The sequence below is a fragment of the Enhydra lutris genome, unplaced genomic scaffold (assembly GCF_002288905.1).
Source record: "Enhydra lutris kenyoni isolate GAN:26980312 unplaced genomic scaffold, ASM228890v2 scaffoldscaffold28, whole genome shotgun sequence".
NCBI lineage: Eukaryota > Metazoa > Chordata > Mammalia > Carnivora > Mustelidae > Enhydra > Enhydra lutris.
Genome location: NW_019154112.1, coordinates 1,324,108 through 1,343,681, shown reverse-complemented (window position 1 = coordinate 1,343,681; position 19,574 = coordinate 1,324,108). Strand labels below are relative to the sequence as shown.

General features: G+C 49.4%; 2 protein-coding genes across 4 annotated transcripts; both read right to left on the bottom strand.

The window, feature by feature from the left end:
• Positions 1-1,193: 1,193 nt before the first annotated feature.
• On the bottom strand, positions 1,194-3,954 carry LOC111152248 (tumor necrosis factor). Of its 2 annotated transcripts, none has more exons than XM_022510692.1 (4): positions 3,509-3,954; positions 2,940-2,985; positions 2,705-2,752; positions 1,194-2,419 (listed from the first exon to the last, which is right to left on the bottom strand). In XM_022510692.1, the coding sequence occupies exons 1-4, from the start codon at positions 3,692-3,694 to the stop codon at positions 1,998-2,000; spliced, it is 702 nt and encodes a 233-aa protein (XP_022366400.1). In that variant the 5' UTR covers positions 3,695-3,954; the 3' UTR covers positions 1,194-1,997. The 2 variants fall into 2 exon arrangements, with proteins under 2 accessions (XP_022366400.1, XP_022366399.1); XM_022510691.1 differs by having other exon boundaries at positions 2,940-2,988; positions 3,509-3,855.
• A 1,229-nt stretch (positions 3,955-5,183) lies between these two features.
• LOC111152291 (lymphotoxin alpha) lies at positions 5,184-7,315 on the bottom strand. 2 transcript variants are annotated; one of them, XM_022510767.1, is made up of 4 exons: positions 7,184-7,315; positions 6,663-6,767; positions 6,470-6,575; positions 5,184-6,227 (listed from the first exon to the last, which is right to left on the bottom strand). In XM_022510767.1, the coding sequence occupies exons 2-4, from the start codon at positions 6,756-6,758 to the stop codon at positions 5,815-5,817; spliced, it is 615 nt and encodes a 204-aa protein (XP_022366475.1). In that variant the 5' UTR covers positions 6,759-6,767; positions 7,184-7,315; the 3' UTR covers positions 5,184-5,814. The 2 variants fall into 2 exon arrangements, with proteins under 2 accessions (XP_022366475.1, XP_022366474.1); XM_022510766.1 differs by lacking the exon at positions 7,184-7,315 and having other exon boundaries at positions 6,663-7,050.
• Positions 7,316-19,574: the final 12,259 nt, after the last annotated feature.

The window sequence follows — 19,574 nt, the reverse complement described above, 5'->3', positions numbered from 1 at the left end:
AGAACATCTGGGAGAGCTGACATGTGAGTCCTTCACCCGCAGCCTATTCTGTTTTAAATTATCTTTTGTTTCTTCATTTCCACTCACTGAGGGACGGAAGCAGATAGAACAGCTGGTGGCTGGACAAAGAAGAAATTCAGAATTCTCAGGCTTACTCTGCCAAGTGCTATGCTGGGTGCTCTGATGTAGCTTAGGCCTTCTATTCTCTCATGGCCCTGTATGCAGGAGGTGTTCCTGTCTTCCTTGGGGAGATGAGGCTCAGTAACTGATTCAGGCTGTACAGTTAGGGCTTCTGGGGGATCTTGGGATCAGGCGATTTGGAGCCCGGATGCCTGAAGGTCTGGAAGTCCTTTGGCTGTGATTCAGGTGCCTGAGAATGTGGCCCTTCCCAGACTCTCTCTAGCAGGCTGCAACATCAGGAAATCTCACCTGAGCACTTGAGGTGCAGGACTTCCCCACTGGAATTCCCAGAGTCGGAAATTCCCATGCCCTGAGGGAGAGGTAATTAGGTTCAGGCTCCAGTTTCCTGGGGGAGGGGCTTATTTGCCCAGGCTTTGTTAAATGCAGGGCTCCTGAGCCCCAGTAGTCCCCTGGGTGGGGATGGTGTTCAGACATCTTTTTTTTTTTTTCTTTTGAACTTTTATTTGTATTTATTTTATGGGTTCAAGGATCTTTTTTTTTTTTTTAAAGATCTATTCATCTATTTGAGAGAGAGATTGCAAGCGCGCGTGCACGTGTGAGTGAGCAGAGGGAGGAGCAGAGAGAGAGGGAGAGAAGCAGACTCTCTGCTGAGAAGCGGGGCTCCATCCCACCAGCCTGAGATCAAGACCTGAGCCAAAATCAAGAGTTGGACACCCAACCCACTGAGCCACCCAGGTGCCTAGCTTCAGGGATCTTTTTTTTTTTTAATATTTTATTTATTTATTTGACAGAGATCACAAGTAGGCAGAGAGGTAGACAGAGAGAGAGAGATGGGGGGAAGCAGGCTCACTTCGGAGCAGAGAGCCCGATGTGGGGCTTGATCCCAGGACTCTGGGATCATGACCTGACCCAAAGGCAGAGGCTTTAACCCACTGAGCCACCCAGGCGCCCCCAGGTTCAGGGATCTTAAGGCTTGTAGAAAGAGGACTTCAGAGAGTGGCCTTCCACCCCCAAAGGAGAGGAAGATGCAGAATTAATTCGATGAGACCGTGTTTCTTTTCTAAGCACATTTTATTTCTCGCCACTGACCAGTAGGGCGGTTACAGACATCACTCCCCTGGGGAGCAGAGGTTCAGCGATGCAGTGACAGTCAGTCACCAAATCAGCATTATTTAGATAACTCGATCAGATAAATATTTTTGAAAAATGAAAGCAAGAGGAGGCATAGAGGCCAGGAGGCCGGGTGGGAACAGCCTAGAGTTCAGCTCCATTTTCACAGAAAACATGTCTGAGCCAAGGCAGCCCCTACATTTGGTCTCCCAGGACACCCCAGCCTCCCAATAAATACATTCATCAGTAAATAAATAAATAATAAATAAATAATAAATAATCACAAGTGCAAACATAAATAGAGAGAACTGGCCCCATTGTGGGAGGGGCTGGGCTTTCCTTCTCAGGAAGAATCTGGAGACATTTGAAGAAAGGGAGGCCTGAGGTCCATTCATGTCAGGTTCTAGGTGAGATCTTCTCAAGGAATGTTCTGAAGTGTTCTAGCCAAAACGAAAAGTTCCCTGACCCCCACATTCCAAGTGTTCCAGGTTGCATTCAGGGATCCAAACCTGCGATGTCCAGTGAGCGCTGGAAGCCCCAGTTTGCATTCTTGGTGGGGGCCAGTGCTCCGTTGTCTGGGTCACGCATCCCTGAATCTTAGGTTTCTAAGTGTTGTTGTTTAAAGTTCTAAGCTTGAGGCCCAGCTCTGAGCCCCTAATTCTCTTTCTAAGCCAGAAGGGGATGGGGGGTCAGGGGGAGTGGATAATAAAAGGTTTGAGGTGGGCAAGGATGGACGTCCTGCCCCCTCACAGGGCAATGATTCCAAAGTAGACCTGCCCGGATTCGGCAAAGTCAAGATAGTCAGGCAGGTTGATCTCAGCGCTGAGTCGATCCCCCTTCTCCAATTGGAAGACCCCTCCCAGGTAGATGGGCTCGTACCAGGGCTTGGCCTCAGTCCCCTCTGGGGTCTCCCTTTGGCAAGGGCTCTTGATGGCAGAGAGGAGGTTGACCTTGGTCTGGTAGGAGACAGCGAAGCGGCTGATGGTGTGGGTGAGGAGCACATTGGTGGAAGAACATCCTTGGCCCTTGAAGAGGACCTGGGAGTAGATGAGGTACAGCCCGTCTGATGGCACTATTAGCTGGTTGTCTGTCAGCTCCATACCATTGGCCAGGAGGGCATTGGCACGCCGGCTCAGCCATTGGAGTTGCCCCTCAGCTTCAGGGTTTGCTGGAGGGAAGGAGAGAAGGAGGGCGGGGTGACCCTGTCAGTTCCACTCTCCACATCCTGGCCCACAAGTTCTGCCCACCCCCCACATCCGGTTCCTGTCCCCTCTGTCTGTCTTCCCACATCCCATCTGGCCATGAGGTTCTGAGTATTCCTCTCAAGGCCAGTGAGTCCTTCTCATACCATCTCCAAGGTCTGTCTACCCTCAGCCTGGTTCAGCCCCCAAATCCTATCCCTCCACATCCTAGCTGCTTTACCGTTCCCCAGCCGAATCCTCCGAGCTCTTACCTACAACATGAGCTACGGGCTTGTCACTTGGAGTTCGAGAAGATGATTCTGAGGAGGAAAGAGGAAAGAAAAAGGTGAGACCCTTAAGCTTCCTGGAAAAGATCCCACTACTTTCACCTCCAAGCCTCCTCCCCTCAAACCGAAACCCTGAATTTCCCCCACTGTGGCTATCCCAGAACCAACCCCCACCCCCACCCAAGCCCAGAATCCGGAGAGGGGCTTTGGAGATACTTACTGACTGTCTGGGCCAGAGGTTTGATTAGTTGGAGGCCATCTGGGAGCTGCTGGGAAAAAGAAGGAGTTTTAGCATCAGAGCAAGTTACCCCAAATGAGAAACAGCTAGGCTGCTTCTGTAGCTCGTACTCTAGTTTCCTCTCACCATTCATCCATTCCCCAACACTTTCACTGAGTGTCTTCCACTAGCCGGACACACTCTTTCCTTATCTCTTTCCTCACATGTCTCCTTATCTCTCTCTCATATTGTCCACATCTTTCTGTCTCACCATCTTTATTCATATCACTTGTTCTGTTCCCATCTCTCTCCCCACACACCACATCTCTCCACACATCTCTCTTTACATATGTCTGCGGGCTCATTCATTCATTCAAGAAGCATTCAGTGAGCACCTTCTGTGGGTTCCCTCCCTCTCTCTCTTCCCCCATCTCTCTCCATGTCTCTTTCTGCCTCCACGTCTTTCTCCACATTTTCTCTCTCACTGGTCCCCATCAGCACACCTCTTTCCTCCACCCCGTCTCTCTCTCTCCCTGGGTGGGAGAATGAGAAGAGTCTGGTGAGGCACTCACCTCTTCCCTCTGGGGGCCGATCACTCCAAAGTGCAGCAGGCAGAAGAGTGTGGTGGCTCCTGCGACGAGGAGGAAGGAGAAGAGACTGAGGCACCAGCACCTTCGGGAGCCCTTGGGGGCCCCTGCCTTCTTGGGGAGTGCCTCCTCGCCCAGCTCCACGTCCCGGATCATGCTTTCAGTGCTCATGGCGTTCTTTCCAGAGGGGCTCAAGTCCAGCTGGGCGATGATAGAGCCCTGGGGCAGTGTGTATTAGAGGGAGAGAATCGCTCTGCGCTTGTTTGGGGGTGTGTCGTCTGAGAGGTTATTTCCAGGGGTTCTGGAGTTGCTTCTGTCTCTCCTGGCTGGTGCCCTGGTGTCCTCTCTGAGGGAGCTTCTGCTGGCTGGGTGTGCAAACAGCTGCATTTATATACCCGTGGGGCGAGAAGAGGGCGGGGAAAGGCTCTCATTCAACCAGCGGAAAACTTCCTTGGTGGAGAAACCCATGAGCTCATCTGGAGGAAGCGGTAGTGGGCCCTACACCTTCTGTCTCGGTTTCTTCTCCATTGTGGGGGCGGGGGTTTGGAAAGTTGGGGACACCCAGGCATCAAGGATACTTCCTATCCATCCCACTCGGATTCCGAGGGAGGCTTGCTGGACCAGTCACTGTGGTGTATGTAGGACCCTGGAGGCTGGACCCCAGTTTTCCTCTGCTGGGAACTGGACCCTCAGTTCCCATTCCCTCCATTTTTTGGGGGCTCAGGTCTGTGGCCTGTTTTCCTCTGATTTCCAGACTGGACTTAGGTAGGTGTAGAGCTAGACATGGGAAGGGGTTCAGAATGTCGACCCCTCGATGGGGAGAAAAATTGGGGGGGAAAGCTATGCTAGGTCCTGAGACATGGGTTGGGGTCCCTGGGGGGAAAAGGAGCTTGAGAGAAGGAAGCTTGAGGTGGGGGATGTGGATGGCGTATCTGAAAGGACTGGGGAGGGGTTGGTAATTGGCAGGGACATGCCTGGGACAGCCCCAGTGGGAGTGAAAGCAACCCTGGGAATTCACGAGCCCCATGAGAGCAGGCCTTCTCCTTTCATTCTGACAAGAGACTCAGCAGTGCTGGTTTCAGTCTTGGCTTCCAAGGGAATCTGAGGCCCTGAAGCCCCCATCCGTCAGAACCCTGTGTGTAACCATGTATCCCAAAGAACTCTAGCGCCCTCCGGATTTCTGGAGATAGCCCTAGCTCTCAGAGCCCCTCTGTGTAACCATGTCTCCTGAAACGTTTGCTGTACTCCCTCTCCCCCCAGTCTTGGGGGTCTCCCACTCTATTTTTCAGAGGGTACCCTTGTCCACCCCCATAGTCCTGAACACTTTTTGGTGTGGTCACTTCCCCCCAGAGGACTCCTGTAATCCCCATTCCTCAGAGCCTCAGAGTGGCCATATCTGCCAGTGGTCCCCTGACCTCCACTCCTCCAGACCTTGGACCCCCATTTTTCCTTTCTCTTCCCAGCTTATCCTTTGTTTTCCCTGCCATGGTCTGGCTGCCTCACTTCTGTGATTCCACCACATTTCCCCAGGGCTCCTAAGACCCCTTCATCTCCTTGTAGTCCACAGTTCCTGTCTCTTCTGAGGCCCCTGTTCTCCTTCCATTTTTTAGAGACCTGGGAAATTCTCCCCTTCCAGACAGACAAACATAGTCACACAGCATTTCAGAGAAAAGAGGTTTATTGGGCTTCACAGAAGGTGCAGATGTCTCTTCATGGGGTGTTTAGTCAATCAGTGACGATCTGAAGAGTCTTTTGATTCCTTCTAGAGTTCCCTGGTGTCTCAGGCCTGCTTGTCTTCTCTTTCACTGGATTATCCTTACACTGATGTTCTCTCGTTCTTCATCTCTTGAGCTTATTTCTCTCTCTGTCTCCTGGTGGCCCGCTATTATTCCCTTCCCTCTATCCTCCATAAATAAATAATTTAATTTTTTCCCTTCATAAATAATCCCTCCTCCCCTGCCTCCTGTCATCCTCCCTGCTTCTCCTGGTGTCTGCCCCCTCCATGTCCAGGGCTAGGTCCTCCTTCGACTGGCAGGACAGATGAAGAGCCCTGGGCAGGAATTTCTAGGCAGACTTGAAATCCTCAGCCTAGCGCTGGGGTTTGCTGAAGGGAGGTATGGTCCCTGGGGTGCCTAGAATTCCTTCTTTGGAAGCTCTAGGTAACACGAGCAGGGGAGACTTGAGGCTATTGGAAGGGTCAAAAGAGAGGCGCGGTGACCCTTGAAGTAGTTGGAATGGAGGTAAAATGGGGAGAAGGTCTTGAAACCAATTATTTTTCTTTCTGGATTTTTCTACAGAGCAAAGGCCCCAAAGAAGACACTACTAGGGCTGAGGAGTAGGTGGGAGACGCCATCTGTGTGAGTGGAGAGCTGATCTCCCTGGGTGAGCAGGAACACAGCTCCCTGGTACACAGAGCGCACCCAAGGTCCCTGTGGCCCTGGGCACACGGACTTCTGAGCGCTGAGGAGAGGCACGTGGAAAGGGTACTGGGAGGAGAAGAGCTGGACCTCATGGGCCAGGTAAAGAGGAGTGGGGGTGGCCTTGGGGAAGCAGCCTTCCCCAGAGAAGACCACCTGGGAGTAGACAAAGTAGAGGCCACTGGTGGGGACCAGGAGGGAATTGTTGCTCAAAGAGAAGCCATGGCGGAGGAAGGCACGATCTGTGTTGGCTCTCCAGCGCAGTGAGTTCTGGGTGCTGGGGTCTCCTAGGAAGAGCCAGAGGGGATGGAAGAGGTCAAGAACCTGGGAGTTAGCACTCTTAATTCCTGAGGAAGTAGGTGCTGGGGCAAGCTCCTGGGGGATGGCTGGGAGGACAGAGGGGAGTGGGATACCTCTGTTCTGAGGCATGGGGGACGTTTGGGGAGAGGTGCAGTAAATGCATGGTCGCTTGAAGGGGGTGTAGGAGAAGAGCTGGGGGGACATGTCCGGGGGGCCGGGTGATGTTTACCAATAAGATGAGCAGCAGGTTTGAGGGTGCCTGGCGCCAAGTGCTTCTGAGGGTTGTGGTAGGCAGTCCGGGCAGCTGAGGGTGAGATGCTGACACCAGGAAGCCCCTAGGGGACAAGAGGGTGGAGCATGGCTCTAGGGCCCAAAGTTTGGCGGCCCCCCCCCCTGCAGCCCCCATTCTCCTGCTGCCTCACCTGGGCCTCAGGCGGCAGGGCCAGCAGCAGCCCCAGAAGGAGGAGGAGGGGGGCGCTGCACACCCGCAGGAGGTAGAGTTGTCCAGGTGGTGTCATGGGGAGAACCTGCGGGGAGAGAGACAGTGAGCGGGGCGGGGCACGGGGCGGATGACGGGCCTCCTGCCAGCGGAGACAGCAGCGGGAGAGCCAGCGCCACGGCGAGAGAAGGGGACAAGATGCAGTCAGGAAAACCCCGGTGTGAGCAGGGGGGGCACAGAAAGAGAAACAGGCACGAGAAGGGAACAGAGAGGGAGCGTGGCAGAAACAGAGAACGTGTGACAGACACAGAAAAAAGACTGACTGATGAAGAGTCAGAGAGCGGGGGAACAAACCACACGGACCCCCCCACCCCCGTCCCTCCCGCCCCAGGCCCAGCCCCAGGCAGGAGGTACAGGAGTGCCCGGGCGCCCGAGGAGGGGCAGGGGTGCCCAGGGGAGTGCGCCGCCCAGGCAGCCCCAGGAGACCGGGCGGGAGAGTCTCACCTGCTATGCGGGGGCCCCTGGGCCTGGACGCCTGGGTCCCTTTATAGAGGAAGCGGCAGTGGCAGCGTGGCAGCGTGGCAGGCGGCGGGCGGGTTCTAGGCCCCGGGCTGGGCCTGGGGAAGCCCCCAGGGCTGAGAAGATGCTGCCGTTTCAGTCGAAGGCAGGAAAGGCTGAGGCCTAGGAGTGAACCACAGGCTGGGGGCTCAGACGACTGAGTTCTGGGAAAGGGAGCGGGGTCAGGGGAATCGTGGGCTGGGAGGGCCAGGGAGCGGGGTCAGCCTTAGGAGTTCCAGAGAAGGGACAGTCAGTTCGGGGAGGAGGGGGATGGGAGCAGCTGGGGCGTGGGCTGGAGGCCAGGTTCCCTGAAGAGCGATTATATATAACACCTCTGCACCCTTGGTTGATTACAGGCTACTCTCTGTGCCCATTTCCTCCTCTTCTACCCTCGTCCTTGTCCCAAATGGTTAAGTCGCACTCGCCCCAGTATGTGTATTTTCCCGGCCCTCTGGCAGGTTTTCTATCAAGAAGTTGCATTATATACCCCTTTGCCTGGGATATTTTGGTTTATGCTTGTTGTCCCGGTGAAAATGTTCACGGATCTCCCTTTTGCTCTCACAAAGTCCTGGTTTGGAAGATAAATGTCATGGTTCCTTTATTAAGAGATGTTGCCACAGATCAGATTTTTTATTTTTTTAAGATTTTATTTATTTATTTAATTGAGACAGAGAAAGAGAGAGAGAGTGGGGAAAGGCAGGAGAGGGAGAGGGAGAATTCCAAGCAGACTTCCTGCTGAGCAGGGAGCGTGATGTGATGGAGCACTCCATCCGGGGACCCTGGGATCATGACCTGAGCCGAAGGCAGTTGCTTCACCAGCTGAACCACCCAGGGACCCCAGATCAGATTTATATAACCCCAAACACACACTCTGGGCTGGAGGAATGTAGCAACTTCCGAAGTTCTCTACAGGGAAGGCTTTGGAATTCCACACAGGAGGAGCTTGAGGGTGGGTGACTAGGGTAGGGTGGGGATGACCGAAGGACTTTTCTGGAAGCTGTGTTTGCAGAGACAGGATACTGTTTAAGATTCCCCCCTTTTAACTTGGGTACAATAAGGCGCATGTCTCTTTTTTAAATTTATAGCCTGATGAGCTTTGCCATCTGATTATAGCCATAAAGCCACGATCCAGTTCAACATATTTGCAGGTCCCAGAAGTTTCCTTCATGCCCCTCTTCCAGCTGATACCCTCCAAAGATAACCAGTCACTTTCTGACCTCTATCACCATAGATTAGTTGTTCCTGCTTCTGAATGTCATAGAGATGAAGTCACACAGAATGTACTGTTTGGGTTTGACTTCTTTCACTCAACACGATGTTTGGATTCATCCATGTGGCTGCATTATCTGTATTTTTTTTTTTTTCTCATTAGGATATAATAGTCTATCGTGTGAATATACTCTAGCTTACTTACCCATTCTTCTGTTGATAGACGTTTGGTTTGTCTCTACTTTTTGGCCACTATGAAAGATGTTGATATGAACATTCTTAAAAATGAGCCAGTTTTCGCTTAATTTGTAAGTAAAAAAAAAAGCAAGGTTTCTAAAGATGATTTTGTCCATGTTTCAGAAGATTGAGAAAATTGGCTGTCTCAAATATCGTGGTTATTTTTATTGATGTTGGTATGCTTTCATTTTGAGAGTTTTGAATGGCTAAAGTCCCCCCCACCCCGCCCCTGTGACATTGGGGATATGGTTGTCCTCCTCTGGAACGATGTTTCTGAGTAGTCTTGGGGTCCTGTGGCACAGAAGTAACATTGAGGGTGTGTATGAGCCATTTCTCCTGCTTTCCTCCCCATTCTTGAGGCCCTTTGGCTTTCATGCCTTCCTAGTCCGATAAGACTATTGTTTCTTTTCATTCTCCTTCCACTTCTTTAGCTTTCTCTCTATTTCACAAACATTTATTGAGCACCTTATATAAGGCATTGAGGATATATATAAGAAAGAGAGTCCGCATGCACTCTGGGACCTCAAAAACCAACAAGAAAGACAGGAAAGTTAGCAGATAATTACAATAGAGTGTGACGGTGGGCTTATGGTTGTCCACAGAAAAACCATTGAACTTGGCTTGGGGGAGGGGTGCTAGGCATTAAGTGTTGAGAGAGAGCTTGAGCAGATCAGGAGCGGGTGGGAGAGAGAGAGAGAGTCTTAAGCAGGCTCCATGCCCAGGGCAGAGCCCAATGTGGGGCTTGACCTCAGGACCCTGAAATCATGACCTGAGTCAAAATCGAGAGTCAGGTGCTTAACCGACTGAGCCACCCAGGTAGCCCTTCACTAGCATTTTAGGATCACTTGATGTTCTACCAAGATGACCTTGAAAAACTTGTTTTGGATAAACTCAGTGGTCTTATTCTTGGGGCTTTCTCCTAGACTGCTACACACTGCAGGAGAGTCATGTCACCAGAAGGGGCCTTCTGCTCATCCTGGCCACCTAACCTGAGAGAGCCCTCAGGATTTCTCAATCTTTCTTTCTTGGTTCGATGTTCTACTCCTACAGTTGATGTTCTAAATCTCTGTGCCTCTTTCACCTCAATTTTACCTCTTTACTCTCAGTTGGTGAAGCTGTCATCTATTTCATTGAGCTTAAGGCCATATGAGCTGATCTCCTCACTTCCTTCTGTTTCCTTCACTTTATTTATACTTTGGGTACGAATAGAAGGAGTGGAGATGAGGCTTGTGTGGTAAGCTGAGAACACATTCTGAAGGATTTATTAATTTTTTAAAGATAAATTTTAAATTAATAAATTTTGTTATTTATTTATTAGAGAGAGAGAGAGAGGGCGAGCACAAGCAGGGGGAATGGCAGGCAGCAGGAGAGGGAGAAGCAGGCTCCCCACTGAGCAGGGAGCCCAATGTGGGCCTCGATTCCAGGACCCCAGGATCATGATCTGAGCACGCCATTCTGAAGGGTTTGAAACCAAGAAAAGAAGTTTGGATTTCATTCTAATTAAGATGGGGAGTCACCAAAATTTTTAAGTGAGAGAGGGACTCACGCAGATTGGTACATCAGAAAAATGAGTCCAGAAGCTGCAGGAAGAATGGATTGGGGTATGGGAGTTGAGGGGCTGGAGGGAAAAGCTGAAGGTGGAAACAAGTTAGGAAACTTATGCAATAACCTGGCAAGGAGATGATAAGAACTTACACTTAGACTGAGGCAGCAGCAGGAGGATGGAAAGGACGAGAGAGTTTCTAGGCAAAATCTACAGATGTGGGGTCTGAGCAGATGTGATGGAGGAAGAGTGGCCACAGATGCCCCCTTTAAATATCTTCTTCTAGTAGCACCTGGGTGGCTCAGTCAATTAAACATCCAACTCTTGGTTTTGGCTCAGGTCATGATCTCAGGGTTGTGATATTGAGTCCCAAGTCCTGCGTTGGGCTCTACGCTCAGTGGGGAGTCGCCTTGAGATTCTCTCTCTCCCACTCTCTCTGTTCCCCCCCCCCCAAGCTCTTGTGTGTGCTCTCTCTCTCTTTAATAAATGAATAAATCTTTTTTTAACATTTCATTTATTTATTTGAGAGAGAGAGAGAGAGAGAGATCATGAGCGGGGCGGGGGGAGGCAGGTAAGAAGGAGAAGCAGACTCCCCACCAAGCAGGGAGCCTGATGTGGGGCTTGATCCTGGGACTCTGGGAACATGACCTGAGCAGAAGGCAGATGTTTAACCAACTGAGCTACCCAGGTGCCCCTAAATAAATAAATCTTTAAAAAAATATTTTGGTCTATAGTTTGGTTTCCTCTTATTCTTTTAACCTACTGTCTCTTACATCACAGTTGGTTTCCCTTTTGGTCTCTGCTCCTTTCCTTTTCTCCATGTCTCTCTTTCTCCAGAGTTCCTTTTCCTTCCTGTTGTCTCTTTCTGCCTCTCTAATGATAGGAGCTGATGGACTAGGAGACCTCAGTTATATTAAAATATAAAACAGTGTTGCAATTAACGATGAGAAACTGAGAAAGGGAGAAACTTAGGTCAGAGAGGAAGACCGGGCATTGAGGGACAGAAAGGGGAAGGTGTGAAAGAGTGGTAGGGAGACATGAGAGGCAGAGAGGAAGGAGGGCAAGAACTGGGCTGAGGCTCAGTGTCACAGGCGTTTGTGATATGCTGAAGGACGCTCCTTGAGATGGGCCAATCTTGGTTTCAATCTCAGTTTCGGAGGTTGTGTGAAATTTGGTTTCTTTCTTGGAGAGGCCAGCAGTTGGTTTGGGGCTTTCCCTGGGTGGGAGGGGTGATGACTAGAGTCTTGTGCCCCAAACTCAGGGAAATACAGTCTCTACAGTGGGCTATGTAGAGAAACTAGTGAAATCTCAGGCCTCTAAATGACGTTGAAATGACATTAGCTTCAGACTTGAACTTAGCCTCAAAACCTATATTGGGATTTATTTTATTTTATTTTTTTAAAGATCGTATTTATTTATTTGACTGAGAGAGAGACAGCAAGAGCAGGAACACAAGCAGGGGGAGTGGGAGAGGGAAAGTAGGCTTTCTGCTGGGCAGGGAGCCTGATGTGACACTCAAGCCACCCAGGCACCCCTATATTGGGATTTAATACTAACTTTGACCCTAACTCAAATATAACCTGAACCTAAATTGCAGCTCAAACTACTCAATGGTAACCTCAAATCTAAACACATTCCAATAAATAAGTCTGAAAATAAACTTATCCTCTAAACTAACCCAATCTTGTTTCCTACAGCTAATTTTGAAATCAACTCATCTCCACACCCAACCCTATAGTTAAACCTGACTCAAAAGTCACGTCCAATCTAAGCCACAAAACTAAAGATGAGCTTTCTCCTGTTTTATTCCATTATTCATCCATCTCTTCATTTAAGGTGTTTTTTTTTTAACCCCCACTTAAGAAGTGCCTACTATGTGCTGGGCACTGTGCTAGGCAATAAGCAAATAGAGGCAAACAAAGCAGACATCCTAGTAAGGCAAGGCAGAAAGGAAATATACAGAAGTCAGTAAGTAGTGCTAGGAGGAAACAATACAGGGGACGTGAGGAGTGGCAGAGAACTGCTTTAGACACAGTGGTCAGGAAGTACTCTCTAAGTGGCATTTAAGCCAAGACCCAAATGACAAGTAAGAGTGACCAGGTGAAGGTTTAGGGGACAAGCATTCCAGGCAAAGGGAAGAGCTACTGCAAAGGGTGGAAGGTAGAAATGAGCTGGGGGTGTTGAGGGACAGAAAGGGAACTGATGTGGCTGGAACAGAGAGAGAGCAGGAGCGGGGTGGGCGATGAGGTCAGAGAGAGGAGGCAGGAGCAGATCACGCAGGACCATTCAAAGAGAAATAAAGCATCTGGCTTTTGTTCAACCATGGGAAGCCTTTGGAGGGTGTATATACGTATGTGTGTATGTGTGTGTATAAAGGCAGAGGGGAGGAGAAGTGGGTGGGGAGGAGGAAGAGGACAGAGAGGAGTGAGGCAGAGGTGACTGGATTTATGTTTTTAAAAGATCCTGTGTCTAGGGCACCTGGGTGGCTCAGTCAGTTAAGCATCTGTCTCCAGCTCAGGTCATGAGCCCAGGGTCCTGGGATCTAGTTCCACATCCAGCTCTCTGCTCAGTGGGGAGACTACTTCTTCTGTCTGCCGCTCCCCTGCTCATGCTTCTTTCTCTTGCTCGCTCTTTCTCCCAAATAAATAAATGAACTCTTAACAAAAAGGAAAAATAGATCTTGTCTAGACTGGGTTGTAGGAGGAAAGAATGAAAGCAGGGACATCAGTTAGGAGACAATGGCAGCGATAGGAGGAGAGAAGATGGTGGCAGCCATAAAGATGGAGAAAAGTAGACAAATGTGGGATATATTTCAGGGTAGAATTGTCAGGACTCTATGAGAGAGTGGATGGATTTTGGGGGGTGTTGGAAGATAGGAAGACTGGGAGGAATGTGGATTCTGATGAAGTAGGAGAACAAAAAGTTCAATTTTGAATATGTTAAGTCTAAATCCATTGGGCAGACATCCAAGTGGAGAAGACACTTGGCAGTTGGATAGAAGTCTGGCTTTCAAAGGCAAGGTCAGAGCTAGAGAGACAACACTGGGAGTCATCAGCATGAAGATGGCATTTAAAACCACAGAACTGGAAGACATGCTTTGTCTTGTGCTTCCCCCATGACCTTCTTCCAGGTATTTATGTTTTTTTCCATCATAATAAATACTATGTACCTTCCATTCTAAATTCCAGAGGGAGCAAACTCCTGTTTCCAGAAGCAAAACCCTCTAGGCTTTTTCTTCTCCTGAACTCTCACTGGGATCTAACCTCCCTGGATTAGACTCTTTACCCCACAGGACACTTCTACCAATCCATTTCACAATATGCTGTGGAACTCCGCATAGATTAAAATTCTCTGCCTCATTTTTCAAAGACTCTTCCTCTGGCATAGAACCTGGATTTGCCCTAATGTTTCTCGTTTTCTCTTTGGTGAAGTCTGCTCTTCCTTCTACCCAGTCAGAAAGGGCAGGGGGCAGAGGAGACACCACTATTCAGCACCACTGGTAACCTCCTTTTCTTCTCTTGAAGCCTGTGCCTTTTGCATTTGCCATGCTCTTCCTATCTGCTCAGCAGTCTTCTCTACCAACATTTTTATCACATTCTTAACAACTTTAATTCTAGCTCAGTTTTTCTCCATATCTCATCCCCACCAACATCTTTAGAGACTTTAAAACCACACAAAATGATCTCACGCAGTCCTCTCAGTGCTTCAACTTTCTCAGTTACAAAGCTTTACAGCCTCTTTCCCTGCTCCCATTTAGGCACCCATGAGCAAGGTCGTATCTCAGACCTCAGCATCACTTGAAAGGGCTACATCTTTGAGATCTTGAGCTCCAACTTTTCCCTCTCACAACCACCATTCACTTTTCACCCCCCCACTCTTTCCTCCCATCGTATTAGTTTCTCCATTCTCACCAAGACTTCCAACCCCTCTTCTTTCCTTGTTTTCCTTGTCCATCTGGTTTAACTTGCACTGCATGGTCAAACATTTCAGCTACTTTCACTAGCACTTTATTAGTTTTTATTATTATTATTATTTTTTAGACAGAGTGTGAGCAGGGGGAGGGGCAGAGGGAGAGAGAGAGTCTTAAGCAGGTTCCATGCCCAGGGCAGAGCCCAATGTGGGGCTTGACCTCAGGACCCTGAAATCATGACCTGAGTCAAAATTGAGAGTCAGGTGCTTAACCGACTGAGCCACCCACTAGCACTTTAGGATCACTTGGTGTTCTACCAAGATGACCTTGAAAAACTTGTTTTGGATAAACTCAATGGTCTTATTCTTGGGGCTTTCTCCTAGGCTGCCACACACTGCAGGAGAGTCATGTCACCAGAAGGGGTCTTCTGCTCATTCTGGCCATCTAACCTGAGAGAGCCCTCAGGGTTTCTCGATCTTCTTTTCTTGATTCGATGTTCTACTCCTGCAGGTGATATTCTAAATCTCTGTGCTTCTTACACCTCAATTTTACCTCTTTACTCTCAGTTGGTGAAGCTGTCATCTATTTCATTGAGCTTCATAAGGCCACCCAAGCTGATCTCTTCACTTCCTTCTTTTTCCTTCACTTTATTTACATGTCTTTTTTTTTAAAAAGAAACTTGAATACAACTTGTATTTTATTTATTTTTTATTTTTTTAAAGATTTTATTTATTTATTTGACAGACAGAGATCACAAGTAGGCAGAGAAGCAGGCAGAGAGAGGGGAGAGGCAGGCTCCCTGCTGAGCAGAGAGCCCAACACGGGACTCGATCCCAGGACTCTGGGATCATGACCTGAGCCAAAGGCAGAGGCTTTAACGCACTGAGCCACCCAGGCGCCCCTTATTTACTTAAAAATAATTTTTTAAAATTTATTTGAGAGACAGAGCAAGAGAGAGAGAGAGTGATCAGGCACAAGCAGGGGCAACAGCAGGAAGAGGAAGAAGCAGACTCTCCCCTGAGCAGAGAGCCCAAAATGGGACTCGATCCCAGGACCCCGAGATCATGACCCAAGCCGAAGGCAGATGCTTAACTGACTGAGCCACCCAGGCTCCCCCCCTTTTTTAAATTAAATGTAAATTTAAATTAATTTTAAAATATATTTTTTCATTTATTTGAGAGACAGAGCATGAGCTGGGGGAGGGGCAGAGGGAGAGGCAGACTTGGGGCTAAGTAGGGAGCCTGGCCCAGGGCTAGATCCCAGGACCCCAGGGTCATGACCTGATGCAAAGGCAGACGCTTAACCGACTGAGCCACCCAGACGCCCCATCTTTCTTTTCTTTTGACTCCAAGAAGGACTCTTCATCCTGTCCAAGGCTGATCCTTTTGCTCTATATTCCACTTCCTGTGTTTTTACTATATTTTCCACCCCACCCCTCATATTTTCAGGATCTTTCTCTCTTCGTGCACCCTGCTTTCATTTCACAAACGTGTTCAATTTTATTTCTTGAAAAAAATATTTCCCTGGACTCTGTTTTTCTCTGCCATTTCATCTCTCACCTTCCTTTTCTGTGTGATGTCTCGAGACTAGCCCCCTTGACTACCCACTTTTTTGGGAACTGGTAACATTTTTCTCATCTGTAAAATTCGTGGGTTGCCCTAGAGATGATTCTTAGTTATCTTCCATATTCACCATTCTATGACTTTGTACCCACCACCTCCCTTTCCTCACCTCCTACTCATTCCTCAACCTATGTAAAGTGATTTCTGCCCCTCTGGTAAGTGGAAACTGTTTTCTCAAAATTTGTAATTGTCTAGTTCCTGAACCCAAAGGATCTTTCAACCTTCCCCTACTCGACCTCTTTGAAACATTAGATGTGGCTCTGTCTCTGCTTGGCACACCCCTCCCTTGCCCTACTTCTCTGACCGCTTCCCCACCTCCCTCCTTTATTGATTCCTCTTGCTTAGACCATCTTCGGGGCTCTTCTGGTCATCTTCTCGCAAGGATCCTGTGCACTCCGAGGCTCAGTGTCCACTAGGAAGGGAATGATGCCCGAATCTACCCCTCCAGCTCACACTTTTCTCTTGGGCTCCTGACCTGCTTGCCGGAAATCTCCGTCTGACTGTTATGGCAGCACGTCAAACTCAGGAGGCCTTCCTTGAACACTTGATTACTCTAAGGAGGTGCACCCCCCCTTATGACCTGTAGTTGTTACTTATAGATTGTTTATCTCATTAGACTGCAAGTTCTATGAGGGCAGTGACTTTATATTTCATTTAAACCTTTTGTCTAGCAGACTGCTTTGCTCCTATCAAATATATTTTGTGCTTAATCAAAATGTATTGCTTCAGTGACTGAAATAGAATTCCTTATCTTTCCCTTCAGCTTGGTGTCTCCTTCTAGGCTTAGGGAATCATCTTTCTAATCCTCTAGGCTCAAAATTCAGAGCCATCTAAGGTTCCTCTTCTAAGATTCCTCCCACTGTCCTATTGGTTGTCTTGTGCTAATGACTTATCCTCTCAAAGTTTTTAAGATCTGTTTCCTCCTTTAATGCTATTTGGAAGTACTCGGACCTAAGTGAAAGTACACAAGTTTTGGAGTAAGATGCACTTAGTGTTAATCTGCTACTTTTTATCCATGCAGCCTTAAGCAAGTTCAGTATGTTTATGAGCCCTGGTTTCCTCCTTATTTATTTAAAAAAAGATTTTATTTATTTATTTGACACACACAGAGAGAAAACAAGTAGGCAGAGAGGCAGACAGAGAGAGTGGGTAGCAGGCTCCCTGCTGGGCAGAGAGCCCGATTCTATTCGGGGCTCAATCCCAGGACCCTGCGACCATGACCCGAGCCGAGCCGAAGGCAGAGGCTTAACCCTCTGAGCCACCCAGGCGCCCCTGGTTTCCTCTTTATAATGGAGATCTACCACCCATCTTCTGAACAGTTGTTGGCAGGATTACTCCTGTTAGGAAAGGGCTTGACATGGTAGGTGTTCATAGAACGAGTGATCGATTGTTGCTTTCTTCTTTACTCCTCATCTGTAACCCCTGCATCACTCTCCTGTTCTCTCCCTCTCTTCTGCACAGCTGCCACTAGCACTGAGACACACAGGAAGAGGTCCCAGACCCTTTACCTTGGCCTCCTGCGGGCCTCTCTTCAACACGTGCTTACTCACACCTGTGCTTTGTCTGTCTCAGGACATTCATCTTTTCCTCAATATACTGTTTTCTGACTCCTGGTCTCAGCTGAAGCCATTTTACTTGTCTACGGAGCCTGTCTCTTCATCTCTACCCATAGAAATTCTGCCCATTCATCAGCACCAGTCAAATGCCCTCTCCTGGCTCAGCGCCCTCCCCACCCCTTTTCTGTATCCACTATGTCTTACTCCTCAACATGTACTCAGCATCATGCCCTGAATGACAATTAGGTATAGACCTCACTTCCCCTGTTGGCAAACTTGCAGCAGTCCGGATTTCTCTTCGGGCTACTTGTTGCTCATTTGAACTACACTGAATAGAGTCCCTCCCAGATCCTTTTCCTAGCTTAACTCAAACTAGCCCCAAGCCCAATCCTCCAATTGACCCTTTTTGATCTCACTGGTCTTGTTCCCTAATCCTGTTTTTCTAAATGAACCCCAGCACGTCATCCTTCACCAAGAATTGATTCCTCGTTCCAGCTCTCGAGAGCAGATGCACACATTCACACCTCCCCAGTGTTTCACAGTAGGCACTGAGTCATCCCTTGGGGATCCCTGGGCCCCCCTCCCTGCCCCCACCACGGTGGACAGGATGCCTGCTGCCTGGCCCCGGGGGGTCAGAGGAAGCCAGGGCCTCTAGGGCTCAGTATTTTTATCAGCCTAGGAAACAAGAGACACAGAAGCGGAAACCCTGTGGTCAGAGAAAGTGAACAGCCCTCATCTCAGGGGAACCCCCAAGAGGGCTGGGGGCCAGACACCAGGGAGGGACGTTGAAAAAAAGGTGGTTTGGGGGCCAGGTATCAGGGCTTATCTTGATTTGGTTTTATGTAACTCTTGCAGAGTGGAAACGATGTGCTTCAAAACCAGAGAAAAATTTGCTGGATGGAGGAGCAAATTTGGACACCAAAGGTTTCTGTTGCTTATCTCTCAACCCCCAGCTTAGGGATCCTAACCCCAACTCCCCCCAACTCCAAACCTGGGCTCTTTGCATGCCACTTCCGAAATCTCTGGCCTGTGAGAGGAACCGGACGCCTGGGTTGCTCACAGCTCGCAGGCTCTTCTCTGAATCACAGCAGCTTCCTCTCACAGGATCTTTCTCACCAGCCCTTCCTCCTCCTGACCCTGAACAGATGCCTGGTCCCTGGGAGGCCTTCCATCTCCTGGCTGTCTTCTCCCAAGGTCTCAGGCCCACCCCATGTTCCCCTGCTTCCTCGGGCTTCCCTCCCTATGCTCTACCGCCCTCTGGGTGCTCTTGAGTACACCAGGGCTCCACACCTAAAACATTCGTTTCTGATTCTTAAGATTCTCTGTTGTAGACGCGTGTAGATTGCACACACCAGCGCATGCCTGTAACTCTTTTCTTTTCGTGGAGTTTGTGTCCTGGAGGATGGCAGTGGCATGTTCTGCAACTTCCTCTCCCCGTTGTGGGGAGCCTGAGTGGAGGTTGAGTATGGAACAGTGAAAGGGATGGTGCCAGATCCCCTCCCACTGCCCCTCAGGACCTTTTCCTCGACTTCAGCAAAAGGGGTGTATCTGGAAGGCCAAGTCTAGACTGCCCAGAGATAAAGCCTAGGTGTGGGAGAGGGGCAGAAGCTGGAGAGGACTGGGGCTCTGGAGGAGACCTAGGATTGAGGAGCTAGAGGGGAGACGGCCTTGGGTGTGGATCCCTGGTTACCCAAGAACAGACAATCCAGGTTACATAATTTGGCTCTTTCCACCTCCTTCCCCTGCTCCTAATTTTAGCAACCGAAATTCCACTCCCCCACAGGGCTCTTCCTCTGTCCATTCTACTTCTATCCCATCCTCCCACAACCTCCTCATGGCCCCCAGCTCCAGCTGCCCCCAACTCAGATCATTCAGTGACTCAGCAAAGGGAAAGCCCTGTGTTGGGGGAGGGGGTATTCAGTGGGGAGGAGGATGTGGTTCTGGCTGGGGAACTGGGGAGAGGAGGGAAACTGGTTTTGTTCCTTTTTTCGTCTCTGTTCATGTCTATTTCTCCAGTCACTGACAGTAGAGGAGCACAGTGCAGGGAGTGGTGACTGGTGGGCAAACTGGGTCTTCTCAGAGCTGCCTTTGTGGCTGGGCAAGCAGGGCCTTCTTGGCTCCAGCTGAGAGCCCACCTTGGTGTGTACGTGCGTGTTGCAGGTGTGTAGGAGCTGCGGGTTCTGACAGGCGGGGTGGGAAAGGAGATGTCATGTATGATGAAAACCACAGCAATGGAAAAAGGCAGAGGAGACACCAGGAG